This window comes from Gymnogyps californianus, chromosome 3 (genome assembly GCF_018139145.2).
Source record: "Gymnogyps californianus isolate 813 chromosome 3, ASM1813914v2, whole genome shotgun sequence".
Classification (NCBI taxonomy): domain Eukaryota; kingdom Metazoa; phylum Chordata; class Aves; order Accipitriformes; family Cathartidae; genus Gymnogyps; species Gymnogyps californianus.
In genome coordinates this window covers 89,375,936-89,400,425 of record NC_059473.1, presented here as the reverse complement: position 1 = coordinate 89,400,425, position 24,490 = coordinate 89,375,936, and the positions used below count along the sequence as shown (strand labels likewise).

Sequence of the window (24,490 nt, the reverse complement as noted above, 5' to 3'; positions counted from 1 at the left end):
ACACAGGCTCTTATACTCCTTTTGCCACTTTTGCATCTTTCATGTCTGTGAGCATTTAAATCTGTAGTCAACGCTAAAACTCAGAACTCTGAAACAGCTCCATTTATAAGACCACTACATGAATTTATTCACATATCTTTGATGCCAACATTTAATGTAGAATATTTAAAACAATTAATACAATGTTTCTGGGGTATGTTTAAACTTCCAGCCTGGGAAGTCTTGCAAGCAGAGACAATTAATTCAGCGACACATCTCTGATGAAAAGCTTGGCCAGCTATATACCCAGAGTTCAAAATTCCTTTACAGCTCAGTGCATTCTGCTTCACAAACGTTACAGTTCGACAAGAAACAGCCCCAAAAAGTTCCTTTATAGTCCTGTTTGGAACAACGTATGAAGAAACCCGGGGCGGAGACAAAAGAATGAAACATTCAGCAAGTGAAAAGAACAGTGGTCACGTCTGAGCCCTGAGTGGCAAACCATTGTGGAGCCGCTCCCTTTCCAAAGGGCACTGAAGAATGAATAAGCTGCTTAAACACATTATCCCCTTATTCAGGTCAACACCATGCAAACCGGGTCCGTGGTCGTTGTTTTTTTTTAGAAGGTTCACACATCTTGAGAGATTAACATTTGCTATCGACTATTTCATGGCTTTCAAAACAGATTACCGAAAAGAAAGTTCCATCCTACAATCCAGTATGTATGTCAGGCTGACATGATGATTAGGTACTTCTCCTCAATGACTTGAGTTTCTTTTGTTCCCCAGCTTGTTGTCAAAGCTTAAACTTTGTTTTGTTCTTTTGGAAACCGAATTTCCTTCAAAACATAACTCTGCTTTTTTCAGGTTAGTAAGTTTGTTATGCGCATTAAATGATACCAAAAAAGCTGACGCCAGTTTATTTTTAGACACATTCACTCTAAGGCTAAAAAAAAAAAAAGTTCTAAAACATTCAGGTTTAGCAATATGGTACATTCAAGCTTTAACAGAAATAAGGTTTTACAAGAATAAAGGGCTTAATTGAGGTTCTGGTACTGGAAATATCATGTAGATCTACTTAGAATTAGCTGTGTAAAATAACAAATTGTTCTTTGAAGCACCACCTGAGCATATTAAAACTGTAATGACCTTTGGGGGTTTTAAGAAAAAGGCAAGCTGTTTATACCATCTTACTTGTGCACACTTATAGTAAAGAGATCAGCAAACCATCAAAGTTCAAGCAAGGCTTGAGCTGTGCACCTGGCTCTAATTTAGCTACAAAAGCCAAACGAGCGAGAAACAGAAAATTGCACACTTATACATTTCATCAGTTGAGAACAAACATGCTGAAATGACATCTATTCTCAAACTTGGCACCGAGGTGTTTCTTTGGAACTGATACATATTTCAGTGAACAGCTTCATGGAAAATTGGAGGTGAAGAACTGCAAGACACTGAGCCTTTCCACTCACAAAGATGGCAGCAGAGAGCATCCAGAACCTCTCAGTGCCACCTAGAAACTGTTTGGTGTACAGTAATGCTTCGGAGCAGCAACTCCCCCCATGCCATTAAAATGCCAAAACCTTCCAGTTCTACAATGGGAAATCATTTTTGTTAGAACCACAGTTATAAAATTAAAGGAGAACTACATTTGTATGGGACATGAGAAGCTTTGGGACAAAGACATGCCACATGCCAGAAATGAAACACATTTCAGAGTATGATTGTTATGACAGGGCACACAGTTACCAAGAAAATTGGGGGAATGCTGCTGCTTTTTCAAGTGTTAATATTTCCTTATATTGATACACTGTAAATTCTTTCTGTAAACTTCTTGTCTCAGTTTTCACAGGTTGGGGAAGGGCTGGTGAGCACAGGGGAATTTCTGTTCTCCAGGAAAGTCGGACATTTCAAACTTTTTTTTTTGGTTCCACAAGATTGAAATTTCCCCCGATGTGAAGCTTTTTCCAATAAAAGACTTGGCCAGTCAGAAACAATGTTAACATTTTGGACCTAAATTCAGCTTCTATCAATACTAATTACCCAATAATCAATCTGCATTCATTTAAATTTTTGGTTTGTAAACTCTAACATGCTGAATCACAATCTTCTGTCCTGCAAGAACTGCTTACAGCTGCAAAGTGTTTTTTATGGCATGAGGAAGAATGTATAAGATTTCAATTTACATTAGACTAGCAAGCCTTTTTTTCTTTGAATAAGCTTATTTTGAAGTCTGAAATACAGGATGATGCCCTTAAAACATGTAACAGATTCTATGTTTCCAAATGCTAGCTGAATTTTGGATGTGCTGAATGCTGCAAGTAACACTGACGCTAAGCGGGTTTGAGGGTGTAGAATACTTTGCAAAAAGAAGTTTCATAACCAGAGAGCTAAAGATTTTTTTAAAATTTTGTTTTCTTTGAACTACACTGGCCCCATGACATACTTACTAAGAAGAGATCATGGCCCCTCCTATCTAAAGACTAGATCTTTGTCAACACATTTGCAAACTGCAAGGGGCCTCTTGCACAAGAAAAAAGGGTCCTCATCCTCTGTTTCTCCCCAAAAGAAGGAGACCTCATCTTTGGGAGTCTCAGCTAACACTTTAGCTGGACATCCCCAACAGACAGGTACTGGCATACGGAGCATCACCTCTCTTTGCACCTCAGTTTTCTCCAGGGGATCCCCCACAGGGCATCACAGAAGATCCCAAAATAGGAGGCCAAAAAATGGGTATCACAATGGATCATTCTAGGTACAAATAAAGGAGGAAAAACCCCACACATTGGACATGAGTTTAAAAAGTTGAGCCCAACTGTGCTAGACTGGCCAAACCCAAGTGGCTACCAGTACTTGAGAGACAAAGATATTGTGTATGCAGACAACAGTTGTACTATAATTAACATTTTCCCATCTGTAACCCTAAAAACATCTGTCCAGACAAAACACTAGACCTGCAATAGTCAAGAATTTAAAAGATAATACATTTATAATGTTCCTTTGACATCACTCTTAAATACAGTGCTTGAAGGGAACAATTTCTGTGGAAAAAAATTAATAGCAAAGAACATTATGCATTTTTGAGACAGTTCAAAATATAAATATTTATTAATACTCTGATGAAGCAGTACCTTAATGTAACAGAAAAGAAGTTACAGTCTTTCAAATTCAGTTTAATATACTTTAAGATTGTGCTAAACAATATAGAGAATATGTTCTCTTCCATACATGCAGAGTGATCCTATAGTTTTGCACAGCTGCACTAGACGTTTTCATTTATTTCTCCTTAAAGACAGGCTTGACTTATCCAATGCAACTTGTTCTTTCCTTTCATAAGGTTGTTTATCTGTCATTTTGACCTTTACATCCTTTGCTTGCCTTCTGCTCAGGAAGCTTACTCATTTCTTAACCTAAAGAGGAATTACCAGTTGTAGCTTTGACTGCGCACTGAACCACGTTGCTTATATTCTAGTTATTTCCCATGCATGCAGACAGCTTTACCCAGCTGAAAAATTGTCAGCTCCAGCGAACTTTAATTTAACAACAAAACACAAATCACTCTAATGGCTGGAAAGAATGCTTCATGAAGGAATCTTGTAACATGCTATGAAATTACCGCAGCCTGTCCCCAAGCAAGAGACTGCACAAAGCCAGGCTGTGCCAAGGACATTCTGTGGGCTGCTTCCGGCGCATGTATGTGGCACCGAATAAAGGCCCCAGTGTGCGAGGGCTGCGGGCAGACGGCGGGCTGCGTGCCAAGCAGGCGCCATCCCTCCTGCCCTCTCGCATGGCACGCTCCGCCTGCATCCCTCCTTCCCTTGTCATGGGTACCAGAAGGGCTCTCCCAGGAAGTCAAACTCATTCCCTTGCATGAGCATGCAAAGCTAAAGACCATTCAGCCCCCTAAGGGTAACATTTACAAACATGCATAAAATACACAAAACAGGGCAAGCTACGTGAGCCGTCGTTAGCGAGGGAGCACCAAGTGCAAAATCCAAAGAGAAAAAGTTGCTGCAGCAAGAGGCAAGATGCACTTGATTTTTCAAGAGGCTGTTGTGCTGTCTGCTCTTCAAGTCAGGCAATGCATTGGTGTTTGTGTCCACGAGTCAGTTTGTGGAATCAAGTGATGGGTGAAAAGCTCAAGGGCTGTCGATGGTGCAGGGGCGGGTAGCAGTGTTGCCTTCTGGTTTGAGTCTGCTAGGTGTACCTGAGTCACTCTCTTAGCTTACCTCCAAAATACTGGAAATTATAAAATACTTTTTAGAAATCAGAAGTTTATCTCATGATTTTTAGGTGTAATTCAAGATTTCCAAGCACTTGAAACTCACAATACTGCTTACAGCCAGGTGCCCATCAATGATGCATATGCCTAAGGAAGTTCCTTTCTAGCCTGACTTTTCCATTCCCAACAACCTGGAATACTGCTTACAGCCAGGTGCCCATCAATGATGCATATGCCTAAGGAAGTTCCCTTCTAGCCTGACTTTTCCATTCCCAACAACCTGGAATTCACAGGGACACCTGAACTTCTTATCTGGATTGGCTCTGAAAATTACAAGTAATACACAGTACAGCTACACTAACTGTGTATTTTGCCATACTTTATATTGAATACTAAAAATTAATTTTTTTTAAAGGCATTAATACATCAGACACCAGACAAATTGTATCTTTTTCAGAGCAATTAGGTTTTTGTTCCACCTGCTCACCTTTCCAGTACACAGTATAAGAGATTCACACAAAAATGATAAAGCTTTTCCAGCAAGTTTCCATTGCTATTAAAAAAATTTCTTGCAGTAAAATTAATTGGAGGATCCAGCAAAAACTGCTCTGTGCACCTTGTTCTTCATGGCAGTTTCCAATTAGGAAAGGAATACAGCTGAGCAGTGAAGCATACCCCAGACTACATCTTTGCTAGCCAAAAGATAAAGCAAAAAATAATGGTCTTTCCCTGAAATTTAAATGCCATTGGAACTTTTTTCAGGTAAAACAGCTCACATTGATGTTTTTCAACAGGCTTAACTTCTAAAAACTATTAGAAGCAAATATCATAGAACTGCCATCACTGAATCTGCAGCACAAGCCATGCGCTGTTCATAAGGAGAAAAGCAGGCGTTTTCCTCAGGACTGGATTAGATGTTGTTTATGAAAGTACTGTAATTGAAGAAAAAAACTGTGCCATCAAAGCTAGCAAGTTAGTTTGTCAATTTTTCATACTAGAAAATGAAAAACTAAAGAGTTTTTCAATCACAAACATACAATTGTGCCAACATCTTCTGTTAACTGAAAGTTAGCTTCAAAACTAAAATCATAAAGTCCTTGTTAGGCTGATCTTTATAGCACTAGAGTTCTTTTCCTAGTTCATTCCACCACATGGATGCATCAGGTCCTCCTTTTAAATCTACGTTTAACTTCTACACCAAGCAGCAGCTATGCCAAGCAGGTCATTACTCAGCCACTCGATTACCAGGAGGAAAGGGAAACAATTTCGAATCTTGGAATTTCCTTAATTTATACAAAAGAAAAAGTACAGAAAGATCCATTTTCTGTGTGATTTGTGCCAGTCTGAAAATAACGGCATGCTTTGTACAAACAGGGCACTGTCACCATGGGTGGAACACAGAGGCAGCTGTATTGCGGGGATGAGCACTAAGTGGAGACAAGCAACATATCTACAGTAACACACTGCAATGATCATTTCATTTGCTCTTTACTGCAAAACTCTTAAAAAATGCTGAATTTACATCTCCCAGCAGATGCCTGAAAGTTTTGTAGGGACAGCCAAGCACAAAACCTCCCTGAAATTTTTATTTTATCCTTATTTATTGTTTGAAGGACCCTAGATAAATTTCAGTAAAGTTCACCAGAGGTTTTCTAACTCTTCTTCCTCATCATCATCATCTGACTATAACCTGTCTTTTTCTCCATAGACAGAAATATGTGATTGCACATAAATAGTTACAGGTATTATTTCAAGGCATATTAGTCACAGGTATTATTTAAATGCATATTTTCTGGTTGTGCTACTAAGCTAAAAAACTCTCCCAGTTCCTCAGCTTGACAATTATCTTTCGAAAGAGCTTTATAAATGAAATAAGAGCAAAAACCCCTCACCTCTCATGTAACAGGATAAAGTCAAGAGTGGCTGAAGGACGCCCTGGGCTGAGGAAGCCCTTAGGAGGAGTCACTAGTCCCAAGAAGCCATGAGAAAACTCCATTCTGGGCAATTCTGACAAGCCCTGAAAAGTGCAGTTTCCCACTAACAGAGCTCAGACAACAGCCTGCTCCTCTCCCTATGAATTTTTCTCCCTTCCTTAGACATAATACATTAGTTCCATTGAATACTGCTTTCTGCCTCTTCCTCAGGAGGTTACAAATGATTTTGCAACAAAAGAGCATCACCACAATGTCTAACGTGGTGTTGCTGCACTAATTCAGGCTAGCAGGCATCATATAACCATATCTAGCAGAGTTAGTAAGGAGATCAGAGAGGCCTAATTCATTGTGTATTTTAAGAAAAGCAAAATAAACAGCAAGATAAACACTCTGCATTATGTTTAACAGTCTCAGAGAACTCTCCTGATGTTAACATCTGTCTGCAGGGATAGGGACGATGCTAATTCCACAAATGCCTGTAATTTGAGTTGGAACTTGGAAGACACTCAGAACCATGGTTTCGGAGCAACATTTCATCAGACACAATTTTAGGATGCATACCTCTTTTATACAGTAAACTGAAAACAAATGGTTGTCTGCATGCCAGTGGCATTTCTTGAAAAACTTAATCATTCGCCTATTGAGAAAACAATAGTCCTGAAGAATCCGACATCGTTTAGGACTTCAGCAGATTATGCTGCATATAATCATTAATATTTTAACATACAAACAATAATCAGAAAGCAATCTGAGAAGTCTCTTGTATTTTATTCATATAATTTTCAGACCACCTAATGAGAAATCTCCTAAAACCCTTGACATCTACTTTCTATAAAAGCTTTTACTGAATCCCAGAAAAGGCTCAGGCTAATCATTAAGCTCTCTACACAACTGACCTTCAACAGCTCCCATACAGTTAACGACTATCATTTCTTCTTCATGAACCCCAGCAGCTACATGGCTAAAATCTCAATCTGCATGTCCTGTCGCACATCAAGAAACATTTAACAATACCCTCGATGCTACATTTTGAAACATAGCTGATGGATAATGGGAACTGGAAGCTATAGAAATAGATTACCACAACCAAACTTTCAAAGTTTATTGCTCTCAAAAAACATGAGGGAGGACGTGCTGGACCCTACTTGAGGGTCCAGCAGTAAGTGCTTATAATAAATCACGGAAGGTGGCCAAACAAAAATATTTAAGAATGGCCAAAACAGTACCCACAGTAGCCTACATAGTACCCCAAAAACAAGTCTAGTCTCAGTGAAACTTTTTATAGAAGTTGGGGAGATATTTTTCTTTTCTTTTTTCCTGCAAAGTTACCAGGAGTGTGGCTATCTTAATAAATTATCTTCTCCAGCTTAATCAAGAGAGTATGACAAGATATAGCTGCTTGAGGTGGTTCAAACACTTTGAATACATCAAACTTTCCTACACCACACCTACAGAGGGTGGAAGCAAGGACAGGTAGCCTGGGAGGAATACAGAGAAACTGTCCAAGCAGCCAGGGATCGGGTTAGGAAAGGTAAAGCCCTGATAGAATTAAATCTGGCCAGGGATGTCAAGGGCAACAAGAAAAGCTTCCATAGGTACGTCGGTGATAAAAGGAAGACTAGGGAAAATGTGGGCCCTCTCCGGAAGGAAACGGGAGACCTGGTTACCCAGAATATAGAGAAGGCTGAGGTACTCAATGACTTTTTTTCTCAGTCTTCACTGGCAAGTGCTCCAGCCACACGGCCCAAGTTGCAGAAGGCAAAGGCAGGGACTGGGAGAATGAAGAACCACCCACCGTGGGAGATCAGGTTCGAGACCATCTAAGGAACCTGAAGGTGCACAAGTCCATGGGACCTGGTGAGATGCTTCCCGGGTCCTGAGGGAACTGGTGGATGAAGTGGCTAAGCCACTATCCATCATATTTGAGAAGTCGTGGCAGTCCAGGGAAGTTCCCACTGACTGGAAAAGGGGAAACATAACCCCCATTTTTAAAAAGGGAAAAAAGGAAGACCCGGGGAACTACAGGCCAGTCAGTCTCACCTCTGTGCCCGGCAAGATCATGGAGCAGATCCTCCTGGAATGCTAAGGCACATGGAAAATCGGGAGGTGACTGGTGACAGCCAACATGGCTTCACTAAGGGCAAATCATGCCTGATAAATTTGGTGGTCTTCTACAAGCGGGTTACAGCATTGGTGGAGAAGGGAAGAGCAACAGACGTCATCTACCTGGACTTGTGCAAAGTATTTGACACTTTCCTGCACGACATCCTTGTCTCTAAATGGAGAGACATGGATTTGACGGATGGACCACTTGGTGCATAAGGAATTGGCTGGATGGTCATGCTCAAAGAGTTGCAGTCAACAGCTCGATGTCCAAGTGGAGACCAGTGACAAGTGGCGTTCCTCAGGGGTCGGTATTGGGACCGGCACTGTTTAACATCTTTGTCGGCACATGGACAGTGGGATTGAGTGCACCCTCAGCAAGTTTGCTGACGACACCAAGCTGTGTGGTCCAGTCGACACACTGGAGGGAAGGGATGCCATCCAGAGGGACCTTGACAGGCTAGATAGGTGGGCCCGTGCAGACCTCATGAAGCTCAACAAGGCCAAGTGCAAGGTCCTGCACATGGGTTGGGGCAATCCCAAGCACAAACACAGGCTGGGCGGTAAGTGGATTGAGAGCAGCTCTGAGGAGAAGGACTTGGGGGTGTTGGTTGATGAGAAGCTCAACATGACCCAGCAATGTGCACTTGCAGCCCAGAAAGCCAACCATATCCTGGGCTGCATCAAAAGAAGTGTGGCCAGCAGGTCGAGGAGGTGATTCTCCCCCTCTACTCCACTCTCGTGAGACCCCACCTGGAGTACTGCGTTCAGTTCTGGGGCCCCCAACATAAGAAGGACATGGACCTTTGAGGCGAGTCCAGAGGAAGGCCATGAAGATGATCGGAGGGCTGGAGAACCTCTCCTATGAAGACAGGCTGAGAGAGTTGGGGTTGTTAAGCCTGGAGAAGAGAAGGCTCCGGGGACACTTTATAGCAGCCTTCCAGCACCTAAAGGGGGCCTACAAGAAAGCTGGAGAGGGACTTTTTACAAGGGCATGTAGTGATAGGACAAGGGGTAATGGCTTTAAACTGAAAGAGGGTAGGTTTAGATTAGGAGTAAGGACGAAGTTCTTCACTGTGAGGGTGGTGAGGCACTGGAACAGGTTGCCCAGAGATGCTGTGGATGCCCCATCCCTGGAAGTGTTCAAGGCCAGGCTGGATGGGGCTTTGAGCAACCTGGTCTAGTGGAAGGTGTCCCTGTCCATGGCAGGGGGGTTGGAACTATATGACCTTGAAGGTCCCTTCCAACCCAAACCATTCTATGATTCTATGATTTTTGCAAAGCAACAAACACACATCACTGCCTTTATTTTCATCCACTTACATTTCCAAATTTTGTTTAGGACAGGCAGCTGAAATGTCTGAATGCAAGGAGTCACCCAGCTTTCGAAACCAGACAAAAAAATGAAAAAAAAAAAAAAAAAAAAATCAAACAACAAACCACCACGAACAAAGTGAATCAGAGAAGAGCAAAGACTTATTATTTTGAAGATGACATCAGTAAAGTTTTGCTATTAAGTAATGATATTCAAAAGAATGCTGAAGTAATGATATTCAGAAAAAAAATAATTTTCCTTCATCTGGTAAACGACAAAGATAACATAAACTTAAAAACAAAGTCTTAAAGATCTCATTTTCATTCATCTTTAATATTCTATTAATAAAAAGGATTTTGCTACTATTGTATCAGCTCACACGTTTTGACAGCAGTGTCTTGAGTCCATCACATAGTTAATTGGAACAGAATTTTAACACATCAACAGATACACCATTTAGAAAACTGAAAATTTTGTTCTATGCTATCAGTATATCTCATTTCTATATCAACAGTTCTGATATTTTGTTTTGATTTTTTTTTCATCCATTTACATGTAACTATAAATCTCCATCACTTGTTGCGGCCTCTTCTCAGTTCTATTAAACTCATGTCTATTTATTTCATTTACTTCCATAAGCTACTCCCACATGGTCCTTCATCAAAATATCTTTGACCCTGACATCCCTGTCTCGTGTGCTGACACTCAGCCATTTTCTTTACTAGACCCAAATGGGTTGGGCCTCTTCCTACATAAACAAGTCACATCAACAATGTCCCTTTGACTGACTGGCAATTATTAAAGAAATCTGGTGATACTATTTCAATGCTGGCATCTCAGCTGTTGACTACACATCTGTCCTAGCACCAGAAGAAAAAAGGGAAAAGTAGTTCTGTGCACAAAGCAGACCTGCTAGTGCAAGGCCAACATTTGTAAGAGCACCTTTACAGTCAACAGACGACACATTTTGTCCCAGACACTAGGCTGACTTCCGTGGAGGCACAAATGATGCAACTTATCCCACATTTTGTGATAATAGCTATATTTATGGCTCATTCCCTCTCTTGTCTTCTCCATTGCCTGTCAAATTGCTGAGGAGGCAGATAGCTAGCAGCTACTATTTCAGAAAGAATGGAAGCCAACCAAAACAAACACTATCTCTTGCAGTGTTCTGAGTATGAAGAGTTGGAAATGTCTAATGTATCTTGAAATAAAGTCTGCCATCAGTTTGGTCTACGGATATTCACGCATGCAATCCAAAATAAGCATTTCCAGGTACTAATTTCTGCCCTCTTTTACAGATCCCCTTGTGCTGAAAAGTGAAGTAAGAAGAAATGGACTGACAGAATTGCCAGTAACATCAGTACACAGCTCGTTCTTTCTAATGTCAGCTGAAACCGAGACTTAAATCCCGTGTCACCATTTATGCTCTTTCTGCTAAAGCCCTCCCCTCTTCAACTTCTCGGGTCTTAAAAATCATTGCTGATATGCTGTTTGGTAAATGTGAAAATCTGAAGCATCACCTGGCTTTGCCACATTTTCCATGGTCTAATGAAATAGACTATTTCACAAAAGAAATATTCATAAATAGTGTATTTCATAAAAATAAATGAACAGTCTCAGAAAAAGAATACCATATATTCCTAGCTAAAATGGCAAAGTTTAAAGGATGACAATGGATCAAAAGTAACAGACAATTGCTGAGGTCTTCTCACGCACTAAGCAGGAGAATGGCATTTCTCACAGATGCAAAGAGTTTGTTTAATAAGAGGTTGATATAAGTTCAAAACCAAGTTTTAGTCTCTGTAGAAGCCTCCTGAGCCACACAGCAACAACATGTCAGATGCAGAGAAAGGCAAGTGAAGTGCAAACTGAGTATGAATTCATGTTATCTAACTTAAGAACCTATACTGGATATTTCAATATCTAAGCTAGTCTAAGCTCTTTTTATAGTCAACAGACAAAAAAAGATAGTTTTAAAATACAATTCATCTGACCAATTTAAGACAGCTACTCTACAAGAAGAAGCATCTGCTTCATAAAATTAGCCTAGGATGATTAGCTCAGGTTCAGATGACTCTCAGGCTCCGCGTCTCTTTCTCAGTCATTCTGAGCTTACCTAGTCTTGTGATGGGGCCCCAGATTCTCAAGACTAATAATTCAAACACAAGATTATAAATGTCCATTCCATTGAACCTTAAGTATGAGAAAGATAAAAGAGAACAGCCAAAAATATTGCTGCCTATGTGGGTATACTAGAAAAGTCCAGATTTGGGTTTAGTACACAGGCAACATAGAAAGGCTCGATGGTTACAAGAAGATTGCAAACACTAATCTCTAGTATTTTATGAAAGTATAAGACGACTGTAAGCAGAAGCAATATACGATGATGGTGGATGTAAATCTGGCACTGAAATATATAATATTACTTTATACAACATGCATATTAAAAAGATAATATGAATTTGAAAGTCTCCTTTAATTTAATTGTATCAGAACAACTGGATGAGTTTTAAAAATTGCAGTAACCTTTTGTTGTACAATGACAACAGTAAGCCCCTGATGAAAAAAAAAAAGACTTTGCTCTGTTGTTTTTTTATTTATTTAAAAAGGACTGTAAGTGGTTTGCTACTGAAAGGAAATGTACATCAAGATATTTTTCATCCCCATATTAGGGCAAAAGGAGACAAGCATTATAATAGTAATAAGGCAAACACAGAATGTCTTTCTACTATTACAGTAAAGAACAAAGCCCATTACAAGTGAATGCAGCATTAAACAAAATGCTGATAGTGCACATATTACGAAACTGAGAAAAATATTTAAAAAGAATAAATGTTTAAAAGCCAAGCCCATTTATATTTGAGTTTTATTGGTAAAACTGCTGGTATTCATAGCTGCTGAGCTATGCCTCAGAAAATATGAGAAAAGCATCTAAATGAAAACAAGGGAGGTGATGTAATACGTTCTCCTGGGAACACCATGGTAAAGAATAGCAAATGATCTTCTACATTTCGAAATAAGTCAAAACAGTTAACAGCTCTAAATATGGTGGGAAACGCTGTTCCCCTTTGTACACAATTATTTCATAAAAGTGGTAGACAATGTTTTGTATTTCAGCTCTCTTAATACATGATTAGTAGAATGCATCCCTTAGGAAGCATGAGACATTTATACAGAGTCTTCTACTGAAGGTTTAATACAACCAAGGAAATACATAGTAAGGCAGAAGATACAGAAGAAATAGTAATTAAAAAAAAAAAAAAATTCCAGAAGACTATGCACAAAATAGAAGACAAACTCGAAGATTCTTCAAAAGGCAGTCTTTAAAAGACTGAAACACACTGGAAACCTCAGTATCTTGGGTAAATTTAGACTCTCAAGATTCCCTCCCTGGAACCCCATCTCAACAACACGCTGCAGTCATTTCAAGGCAAGGATTTTAGGCCATAAGGGTAAAAAACCTTCCTGACTAAAGCTGTATGCAGTTTGAGGATATACTTGAAAGTATAAATTAGGAAATTCATTATTTGAGTATTCAGTAAAAAATTAGTATTTGATTCTTAGATTTTTAATTGCAGAAGTGAATTCTGAAATATAGCGACATCCACTATTAAAACCAATTAAAACAATTGTGTAAAACACACCATCAGCAAATTACTTTCTGATTTCTTGCAAGGAAATCATTATGCAAGAGGTCTCTTTGAATGTTACTGAACTGTATTTTTAAGGCTACCTAACAGATAACTGCTAACATCAGTTTCCTTGGCATTCACTCAAAGCTGAGGCCCACCTCAGCAGGACTTTGAGCTCTTACTGGCTCAAGGAGAAAAGCCAACAGTGAAGAATGAGCCATTTTTCTTTCCTAAGACTAAAGACAGCAACTGTTTGGCTAGTAAGCTTTTATGTCCTTTTTTTTCTTTCTTGCAGTTATTATCTGTTACTCTCCATGAGCATTGCTTGATGTATCTTGTCAGTGAGCATGCCTGCACACATCACATTGTATATATCTGGGAAAAAAAGAGAGTCTGTGAAAATTGATTATAGCTCCCAGAATAAATCTGGACAGAAGGTAAAGAAACATATGGAGAAAAAAAAGCACAGACAAAAGTCGGATGCAAGCTACCATGTAGACTGACACATTCAACAAGATTAAACCAGGAAATGTGGTTTCCAAATAAAACACAGTATTCCAAAATATGGAATAGTCTGTGCAATAAAGGCGTCTCTATCCAGTAACAATTTACCATTTCTGTTGATGACAGGGCCCTGTGAAAATACGGAATTTTCTAACAGCTGAGATATATTAACTCTATGTATGATGTAATGGACATACCTGTGTGTGCACAAACACTTCCACATAAACGAATGCCAAGTCTGAATATGCACCTACAGTTAGACTGAGGTGGGAATAACTAGCATTTACTATGATTATTGAAATAAAAATAAATAAATACAGTAGAATTCTATATTACTTCATTCCTCCTCTCATCACATTATAAACAGCAAGTTAGTCAAGAAATACTACCTAACTTTGTGCAATGCGATATAATGGGACCAAATATTATAAAGAGTTTGACTGAGGCCTGATTAGAGACATCTTTGGAGACTCTTATTGTTCTGATTCATTATTTGTAATAACGATAACGTCTGTACTAGAATAAAATAATCTGATACATCAAAATTCAAGTTTAATTTTTTTCCACAAGATTCAGAAAAGCACATCAAAAATTACAATTTCTTCCACATCTGTATTGTCAAAATAAAGTGAAGAAAACTCAGTACATGCAAGAAAACACAGAACAAGAATTCTAACATGCTACAGAAGATGACCTTGGATAAGTATTCACTTAACCACACCTTTCACTACCATTGTGGTAAGAATTTCAATATTAATTAATACCAACTCCAGCAATAGTCAACAAAAATGTCACACAGCCCTATTTATTCACTTGAAATGAGGCGACATTCTGAAATTCTGATGGATATTTGCATGTTTGGTTTTTTTTCTTACTTCAGTTGACAGCAAATCACGTATTTTGAAATACTAAATTTCCAAATAAAATCTGTGGGAAAACTGTAATTGTTATTAAATATGCCATGCCTCTGCTTGCTCACTATAGTAATCTGTATGTAAGGCTCCGTGCTAGTCCACACATCCAAGGGTGTACCTCACCAGCTCAGCAACATGGGGACCATGAAGCTTTGTAGGAAACACAATCAGGTGGAAACTCCTGATCCACAGAGAAAAAATACTGAGGCATGAGACATCCAAACAAAGTGTTGGAATCAGCTTTAGGATTTAAATGATAATCCCCCTCCACCAAATATATAAAGCAAAACCCAAAACCAGTCTCACACTATTTATCAGTGGTTTTAGAACATCCCATAGATGTGAATCCTTGGAGTACAGGAGGTTTGGGCTCAAGTTTGTAGTGGATTGTAACAGAGGGAACATATTTGACATATTACTCTAAGGAAAAAATAAAATAAAGTTCATCATATCCTGTGAAGTACTCACCTCATATCTACAACAAACAGAAAACTGTTCAGGCTGTGAAAATATTAATGAGACAAAAACAGCAGTGATAACATATGGCTTACAAAGGCCAACATGAAATTTTAAATACACATGAAGAAAATACAAAAATGATGATATGTATAAAAGCCCAAAGAAGACCTGAGGGACATTAGCATTCACCAATGATATGCTTCTAATGTGCAGTGGATAAAGCACTAATATCTAGCTAAAACTCCCCTGTAATAATAAAAGTAATAAAAATAAAATAGAAACTCCTCTGTAATAATAAAAATGTCACTCCATTTGAATATTTAAATATAATACAGGTGTTTTCCTTCAGTTTTTCATGAATTATCTTTCTAGTATGTATACTTCATGACTGCATGATTAACTATGTCCTTCACTGAATATGCCACCTAAAAACTATTACCCAGAATCTGGAGCATTTTTGGCAGCAATCGAACTTTTATATTAAAAAGTAGATGCATCATGATAAATAGTGAATATTTTTTGCCACCATATAACTCATTTGAAAATAACTGTACGTTCAATAGCATGTATGAAAACCTGTGCAAACTGTCCTCTTATTCTGATAAAATTTAACAATTTTGATCAATATTTCTTTCTAAGAGTAGACTAGGCTTGTCAGGCTATTGCTTTGGATATACAATACACCACAAGATCACATGCATAAACCTTTACTTTCCACTTCATTTCAAGTTTCCCTTAAAGCAACCTTATTTAATATAATTTCTTGTCTGTTGCCTAAAGCCTGTGATTTCATTTACTCTTCCTCATCTGTTTTATTACTTTCTATGTGCTCTACTGACACTCCAACCTGGCGAGCTTACAAGACTCAATACCTGAGAAATAGAAAGCTAGGAATTTGCGGAACAGACTAATGTAAAATAATATTTTTGGGCAGAAAAAGCGAGCTAACTTAGTCAAAAGACTGAGTTCGACATGTGTCAATAACAAATCAGCAGCATAAGGCAGAAACATATTCAAATGGTAAATCTAGATTTATTATTACACTTACAAATTCTCGACAGGTCTGAGTTAAAATACTGAGTCAAAATAACTTTTGAAACTTTGAAACAGACATATTGTACCTATTCACTAAGAGAACATTAAAGAGCAAGAAAAGGAAAGCTCTCCAAAAAATTACTGAAAAACATCAGCTGTTGGATACTTGTGATCCACTCAAGCACGTCACCTGATGGCCCCTGCGCTAAGGGGAAACGGTGGCTCTCGTAAGTACCATCCCTTCCCCAGCTCATTCTTTAGGTTTGCAAGTGTCATACGGATGCCGGTACAGTTTCAGATGTCCCTGTTGTTTAAATAAAGCATGTTTAGGAGCAATGGGGTGGTGGAATCTTCTGAAACACACTGAAAAGATGACTCTAAACCCCGCCAATTTTAGAAGATGCATCTATAAAAACAGATTGTACTTGTCCATTCTCTCCTCTAACGCATATTCAGTCCACTCCAAATAACTGAATAGATTTAAAAGGAGACTACCAATTCCCACAAATTAAAAAAATGTGGGTTTTTTTCTTCTGCACAATGGGCTAGACAGAATTGTAATTCAGAAATGACTTTACTTTTCAGTACTTCTGAACAATGAAAAGAGAAAAGAAAAAATGACTCATGACATTGACTCTAGGAAAAGTAATATCCTACCACAGTATTTTCTTGCCAACTGGAAGCAGGGAAAGGGGAGGAAAAAGGAATATTCATGTATTTTCTCCTTTGTTCAAGTGCTGGCAGTGTACTACAGGGAAGGATCTAGCAGCAAGATCTAAGGGGGAAAAAGAATTCCACTTGTAAAACAGAACTTAATTTGTGAAGGAGAGTGCAATTATCTACTACCAGAATGGCATAGACAGGCAGTAGCCGAATGATAAAAAAACCACAGAAGATTTACTCCATCAATAGTTTTACAAATTTTCATGCCTGGAATTCAGCACCACAGGGCCACAGCATTACCTTTGAGCACCCTCCCTGGCCTGACTGTTTTGTGCAACATGGAAAAAAAGCCTCTCTCGGTCAACCAGGTTAATTTGGTCAGTGACATTTTAACATAGCTAAATGTAAAGCTGTGTATCTAGAAACCTCCTGTTTTCATCACACATAGTGTCATTTGTATTTCAGCAATACTCAAAACTACTAGGAACACGCTGGAGAATATAACCTAGAAACGACATTCCCATATATCCACCAGATACAAAAATAGATCCTTTTTGTATAGACAGGAGCAATCTCTATTCAGAGTTCAGGAAATGCTACTACTATTTTACAGTAATCACTGTACTTTTCAGTATCACTGAAATGCTGTCTCTAGTTCTAACAACCATCATTCAAGGGGAAGGCAAAGGACCTTTTTAAATTCAGAGAGCATAAGCATTCCATAATACATTTACTACACAAACAACTGCGTAAAAGTGCCACTCATCTACATATGAATGCCAATTTTGACTGTTTTATTTAGAAATCCCTACAGCTGTACACAATTTACATGATTTGTTTGATACGTTTATATCTTTAGATTGATAAGATATGAAATTGCAGGTTTCCTCGATACTCGGCTTTATTCTGTCCAGGTTTCTATTTTGGTTGGAATATGAATAATAAAAGCAGGTTTGTTTCTGTTTTCTCAACTGTTTCCGTTTGCACATTCATAGGTAGATATTTTTCAAGAACATGAATCTTGGAAGGCTGGTACCAGTTCTTATGACAATTGGAAGTAATTTGGGGAAATGCAGAAAGCTAACTAGCACAAGTTGAAGAACTGAGCTTGAATTTGCACCTCAGTTTTTCTGGATTCAGTCTTCCACCATGGATGTCTGTCATTCCTCCAGAACAGTCAGAACTTCCAGCCCAGTCATGCTCATTGACCTATTTAGGGCAACTGTGAGAACTGCCACATTCCTGCATTTAAATATTTGTAGTAAGTTAAGGGAAAAAATATTCCAAAGCAAGCATGCAGGAAATAACTTGAAATAGCAGCCCACAAGTCCCCGAAGTGTGGCAGATGAAGGAGGAGTAGCTGCCCCAGCAGCTGCCCAGCATGTTTCACCCTTTTGTGCACTGTTCAGTACTTAAATGTCTGTATTTGACAGTTATACGGATAAAGAATGGCTTCAGATACACATTTGCAAAAAGTGAACTGACCGTCATGATTCATGTGTACATTAATGGCATATATATGAGCAGCCAGCTATTTAACTATGTCTACCCAGGGCAAGAGAAGGTTTGCGTGTCCAGCTTCTTTGAAGCCACCACAGCTGCAGCTGGAGTGACTTCTGACACGCCAGCAATCCTGATAGCTGGCGTGTGGCCACTGTCCTGGCACTCAGAGCACCAACTTGCCTTCTGCTAGAAACTGCCTGTGTAAGAAGTTCTTCCAATACCAGCTGTCTTGGCTTTTCCATGTTGTGTGAAAGTACTGTTTAAAGGAGTTGAATGCTTTCTACCTAAGCTGAAATTTATGGTAAATAGTTTACATTTAAATGCTAACACACAATTAATCTTTCCAAAGCTCCCACAACTGGTCATTGCCAGTATTGAATTTACACATGCAATCAATCCAGGATTGCTCTGGCAGCCCTGAACTTGTCAGAGCTTCTCTTGTAAGGCACCAAATAAACACAGTTCTCATTCCTCTGTTAAGCATCCATTATTAGATTAAGATTTTTATGGTCAGAAGAAACCCTTTCACCACCGGTTTGACTTCTATATAACACAAGCCGTCAGTCTTCCTAGATTTCACTGCTGCTCTGGCTGGATAATAGCACTTTAACTACACCATGTCTCATCTATGACCCTTGGACACTAAAAATATCGCCTCCAAGTCATTGATAAACATATTAAACATTGCAGAGCTGAAAAAAAAACCTGAAATACCATAAAACCACAACTATTTTATTATTCCTCACAGAAATACATGTTTTAAATTGCATTTTCTCTAGTAACCCAGGAGGCCTGCTTTGTTTTTTCATTGGTCCAGTTTCTCAAAAGCAACAGTATGAATTCAAATGTGTTTCTGAAGGTAAAAAATAAGTCAACCAAAAATCTGTAAACTCACTTTAACATCAGATTAAATTTGTTTTTAATAAGCCCATGCTAATCAGCAATAGTTATTTTACCTCTCAATTCTTGATTAGTCAAACTTTCTGATTTTACTCAATTCTTTATCTAAGGTTACAGGAACCAGGACCATTGTATTTTAAATAAGAGCCTTAACTTTAATCCAATCTTCCTGAACTTCTCAATTCATCCCAGATATAATTAAAAAAAACCAGTACTTCCTCCCCACCCAGCTCAGCATGGTCCAGAAAGCTTTTACCAGAGGTTTTTTTAAAAGAACTGGCCAAAGCATTATTTGGACATTCTGAATTAAGGATATTGACAAATTTTTAAATCTCTTGTTTAACATATTCATTTGCTGTTAATAAAATGGAAAGTAAGACTTCTCACCAAGATAGATAAAACTGACATTTAAAAATTATCTACCATATTTATACTGACAATCTAATACTTCCACAAGTACCACCATTAAGGTAAAGCATCAGGAAGACAGAAAATCTCATTCTTACTGTTTGTAATTAATATGGATTAAGTTTCTTTTCTTTAGCATCTTTTGGTTTTTTATTGTCTATAAACCCAGTTTTTGAACTTGGTTTCTATTATTGGGTTTTGCTGGGTGTTTTTTTGTTTTTTTTTTAAACTGCCAGGTTTCATACCCCTGTAAGCCAGGCTGATTTTTAACCAACAGGCTTGCCTCAACTTTGTTTATTTTGTGAGAGTTTAATAACATGTTTTAAGTAGCAAACAATCATTATTCACATTTTAATGTTCAAGTGTTTTCCCTTGATTCAGCTCGATTATTTCTATCATCCTTAAATCATCCCACTTACAGTGCTGAGTACATGTGTTTCAGGTAGGTCTCCATTAAGTTGTAGTTGCTTGTACCTTGACAACCATTCATTTTTCTTCTGCAATCTGTTCCTTTAACCATTCCAAAGTGATTAACATATGCCTCTATAACATTAGATGAATGCCCAGAATCCAGAAATCACATCACCTCAGGATTTCCAACAACACTTTCATATCAGTACTGAGACTGCTGCCTGAGTACGTTTAACTTGGATTGAAATCCCATCTGAGAAGCATCATCCTCACACCTGAAAAATACATTGCTACTGGGTAAGGCACAGCTTTTAGTGAGATTGTCATGGTCTGTAGTAAATAACTAATACTCCAAATAATGTTTTAAATGCTTTGGATAAAAATGTCCTATCAGCGACTACTTGCCTCCAATTTGTCAATGACTTACGAAACAAGCATATTATTTTTGGCAGTGGTCAACACCACTTCTTTTGGACGCTCAGTCCCACACTGATTACATGGAGTAATTTACTAGTTTGGTCACGCAAGTCTTTCTACTAGGCCAATTTTAACTCATAAGTAAGCAGTTTCCATTTCTCTTCCTTATTATCTAGGCAATTGTATAAAAATGTTTTATTTGCCTCTCTTCTCTTTCCTTGGTTTTATGAGTAGCAGAATAATACCCCAGCTAAAAATACCTCTGCTAAAACTAACAGTAATAAGGCTTTTAATAATCATCAGAAATTGAGTGAGTTGCTCCTCAGAGTTACTGTTTTGGGTCCTGTACACAACAAAATAATACAGGATGAGAATTTGTGAAGGTTTTCTTGCAATCTGCTTTGGAGTAAGATTTAATCTTTCTGGAGAATTTGCAGGTTGTGCACAACCGCATTATAGTTGCCAAAAATACATATTTTAAAACTTATTTTAAAGCACTGAGGCCCCCAAAGAAAGGGAAAAGGAACTAATCTAAATGGAAAACATCTGCACATTTCAAAAACCATGTTCAGCATAATTATTATTTATCGGTGCTCAAGTTATAAGAGATTATTTCTATTGTGTCTTCTTATGGAAAATCCTGGCTACAGTAAGAAAATATAGCATAAAAATACAGTTATTTGTCCAAGAGGTTTAGATTTTAAGATAAGGAATTGCAGTGCAATTCCACAGCAGCTTGACCTAATATAACCAGCTTAGCCAGCAAAATGTGATCGCTTTTCAGTCATTTCAGTTCTCTGCAGTGGCTCACCACCTGGTTACATGAACACCAGCATTAGGGAGGGAACAGGGATGTGCTGCTGGGGGAGAGGGAGGGTGTTAGAGGGAAAAAATTAAAGAAGCTGGTGCCCCAGGATCCCTGACTTTGACTAAAGTAGCCAGGGAACTACACCCAAGCTCCCATTAACAAATATTATCAGGCCCAAGTAGTCTCTTCAGTCAAGGGGTACAGCAATAAAGTCCCACCTGTTCATAACCCAGCAGCAGAATTCAGAGGTCTCATTCCCAGTTACAGCGGCTGGACAAATGCTTAAACATCTGAGCAACCAGTCCCCACTGGAAAAAGCCACCAAACATCTATGTTTTGAAGTGTATCTAGCACAACCCTGAAAGAGCAATTGTGCTGCCTCTAGAGTTGACTGTAACCCAACCATGATTCACAGCCTTGTTTTCTCTCATGCTGCTGACTTCTCCTCACCCCTGCAAAAACCCAGATGAGCATAAACGGCACTGATCCCTAAACTAATGTAATTCCTTGCATCTGCTACAGCACTGAAAAAAACCAACAAAAATAACTCTTTACTCAACCTCCCATTCATTCCAACTTAGTTTAAGGTCCCTTGTACCAGTAAATTTAGCTGGGGATTTTAGACTGTCTGGCAGCGCGTGCATGTCTGAGCTTGATACACACCTGGGCAGGAATGAAAAGCACCCTGACAGAAGCAGTTCTGTCCTACACTGCTAATCACCGTGCTGGCTGCGGACTAAAACAGGCTCAGCCTCTAATTGCACTGTACAACTAAACTGAAGCAGTTCATAATATGATCCTAAAATAAGAAGCCATATTCCAAAGTGAAACAACAAAAGGCATCCTCCTGATCAGAAGGTGAATATTTCAGAGCATCAACAAATCCCAGCTCACACGGTTTTTATGCATCTTGTAATACTTTAGGTTTGCCACTCTTTCATATGCATTGAACTCATTGTTTAGTCACAAGAACAGTGACATGAAAGTTGAGTAACTGGTATGGGTAAGCTTGTTTTGCTATTTGTCTGTGTATATATATGTTTGGTATCTTTCAAGAAAATAATACGCTATGAAAAATTAAAAATTACAATGAAACTCAAGCATAAAAGCAAAATGTAAAACCTACTGCAGTATCAGAAGTAGCTGATGCAATTAACTGACTAGAAACATTCAATAATAGATTAGATAACTGGCCCAGCTGCTCAAACCAGGAATAAAAACATTTTATAGCTAATGAGACCTGTATGTGATTTGATATGGCTATGTGCTGCAGCGTTCAGACACACCTCACAAGTAAGCCTGTCTGCTTTCAGAAAGGGGTTCTTGGGGGATAGAGAGAGAGGGTAGCAGGCTATTTCTCAGTTCAGTGATGCTTTCATGATGTATTGTCTAAATTATCCCTGTGGGGCAGGGGTGGAGGTGTGTGTATAAAGCTGAAGATGCACACACCCAACCCAACAATCTAGAAGTCCCAGCTAAATTTACTGGTACAGGAATGCTTTATTTAGCTATAATACACACAAATCTCTGATACATTTATCATGCATGAAGTTTAACATTTGCATCATTTACAGTATAACATTTGTTTACTTCTGCTAAAGCATAATGATAGTGCTGGTGATATTTAATTTGACAGCAGAGTCACTAATTCAAGTATTCTTTCAGAAAAAAAGAAGGAAGAGCAGGGGCCAAGTACTTAACTAGTAATCCTGGGAGCCCTGGAAATAACAAAGCCAATTTTCAACAACTTTAAATCTCTCCACACAAATGCAAAGCCAAGTTGAAGAGGTTAAGGTCCACGTCCTTGAAGCACTAGGACCTCATTCTGGGAAAATTCATAGCATTACAGTGCTTTCTATAGCTAAAGTCAATGTACAACTGAAGTACGTAGACATGCATTCCCAGCACAGATCAGGCTATAGCTTCAAGCTGTTCACCAAAACGAGGGGCACAGTCAGAATTCACATCTGAAATCACTGCAGAGGAATTCTGCAGCAGAAGTGGAGAAAGAATGCTGCCTTAAATTGTATTTTTAACTCTATCATCCCCCTCTTCTTGAGATCTAATTTCCCATACCACTTTTTAACATGTATGATGTATGCAGCACATTTTTACAGACAACAACGTCCTTAATTACTTGAGCCTTACAAAACAGTCTACACTGTGCATTAGGATGAGTATATCTACACTGCGTATTAGGACGAGACTTTTTCCATAGGACTTTTTAGTTTGCACATAATCAAAGCCAGTATCATAACAAAGAAAAACAACTTTTTACAATTCAACGTTTATATAGTTCCCTTCAAACAGCTAATACTCACTACACCTCAGAAAAGGATTTACCTCATTATCTGTTCCCACATCCAACATCACTGGTAGACACTCGTGAGGTTTTACTCCTCCGCATGCCGTATAAAGTGCCAGTTTACCAACTGGAATGCCCATTCCATAACAGCCAAGGTCTCCAAGACCAAGAATACGTTCCCCGTCTGTCACCACAATAGCCTGGAGGAAAAAATAAAAGCACTGTAAAAATCACTTCTTTGCTTGTGTGTACTAAGTATTCCATTATCTCCTTACCATCATTTTTTAATTTTCATGTAAAAATTCTAATAAGTACAAACAAATCAATAGTACAACAAAGGCCCAGAATTGTTTTATTGTATTTCATTGTGTTTTTCTTACACTATTTTAGACTCTGGCTTCACTGTAAATGAGACTTTCATATAAAACTTTTAAGAATACACAAGAGAGGTATTTAGTATTACATTACAACGGAACTGGCATTGTTCCCTCTTACGTTTTTCCGTCAACAGTACGAAAACTGAATAGGAAGGGAAAGGAAGTTATCCACAAAAAAAGAAGAACCCTGGACTCCTGGGTTTTGTCATGGCTGTTTTCAGCAGAACCAGAGCCAGCTACTCCTGCTGGCCTTTGACAGGGCTGTCTACAGCCACCTGGTTCTTACCCTTCAAAGCTGTATTTCTTCTTCCGTTGAGCAAATAACACACTCCATCATACTTATACATATGAGGAAGTATGTGTTTTCATTGACAGAAATACAATAACTCAGTAAACCCCACAAAACTGTCTGCGCTAAAAAGGAAGATTTTTCATAGTAAAGGACAGAAGTGCTTAGTATGGCAAGCAGCTGACAACACAATAATTTCCTTGTCATACACTGTGACAAGCCATTTTAGTTGGAAATTCAGTATTTTTTGTGAGAGAGCTCATCAGGTATCATATGTGGAGAACTATTAACCCAAACACTAGAACGCTTT

At 38.6% G+C, this 24,490-nt stretch overlaps 1 protein-coding gene across 1 annotated transcript in view; it reads right to left on the bottom strand.

The window, feature by feature from the left end:
- Positions 1 to 24,490, bottom strand: part of ME1 (malic enzyme 1) — a 188,230-nt gene that overhangs the window by 84,082 nt on the left and 79,658 nt on the right. Inside the window, exon 5 of the mRNA XM_050893552.1 lies at positions 23,553 to 23,714. Coding sequence (XP_050749509.1) covers positions 23,553 to 23,714 — 162 coding nt within the window. The remainder of the gene's footprint in view (positions 1 to 23,552; positions 23,715 to 24,490) is intronic.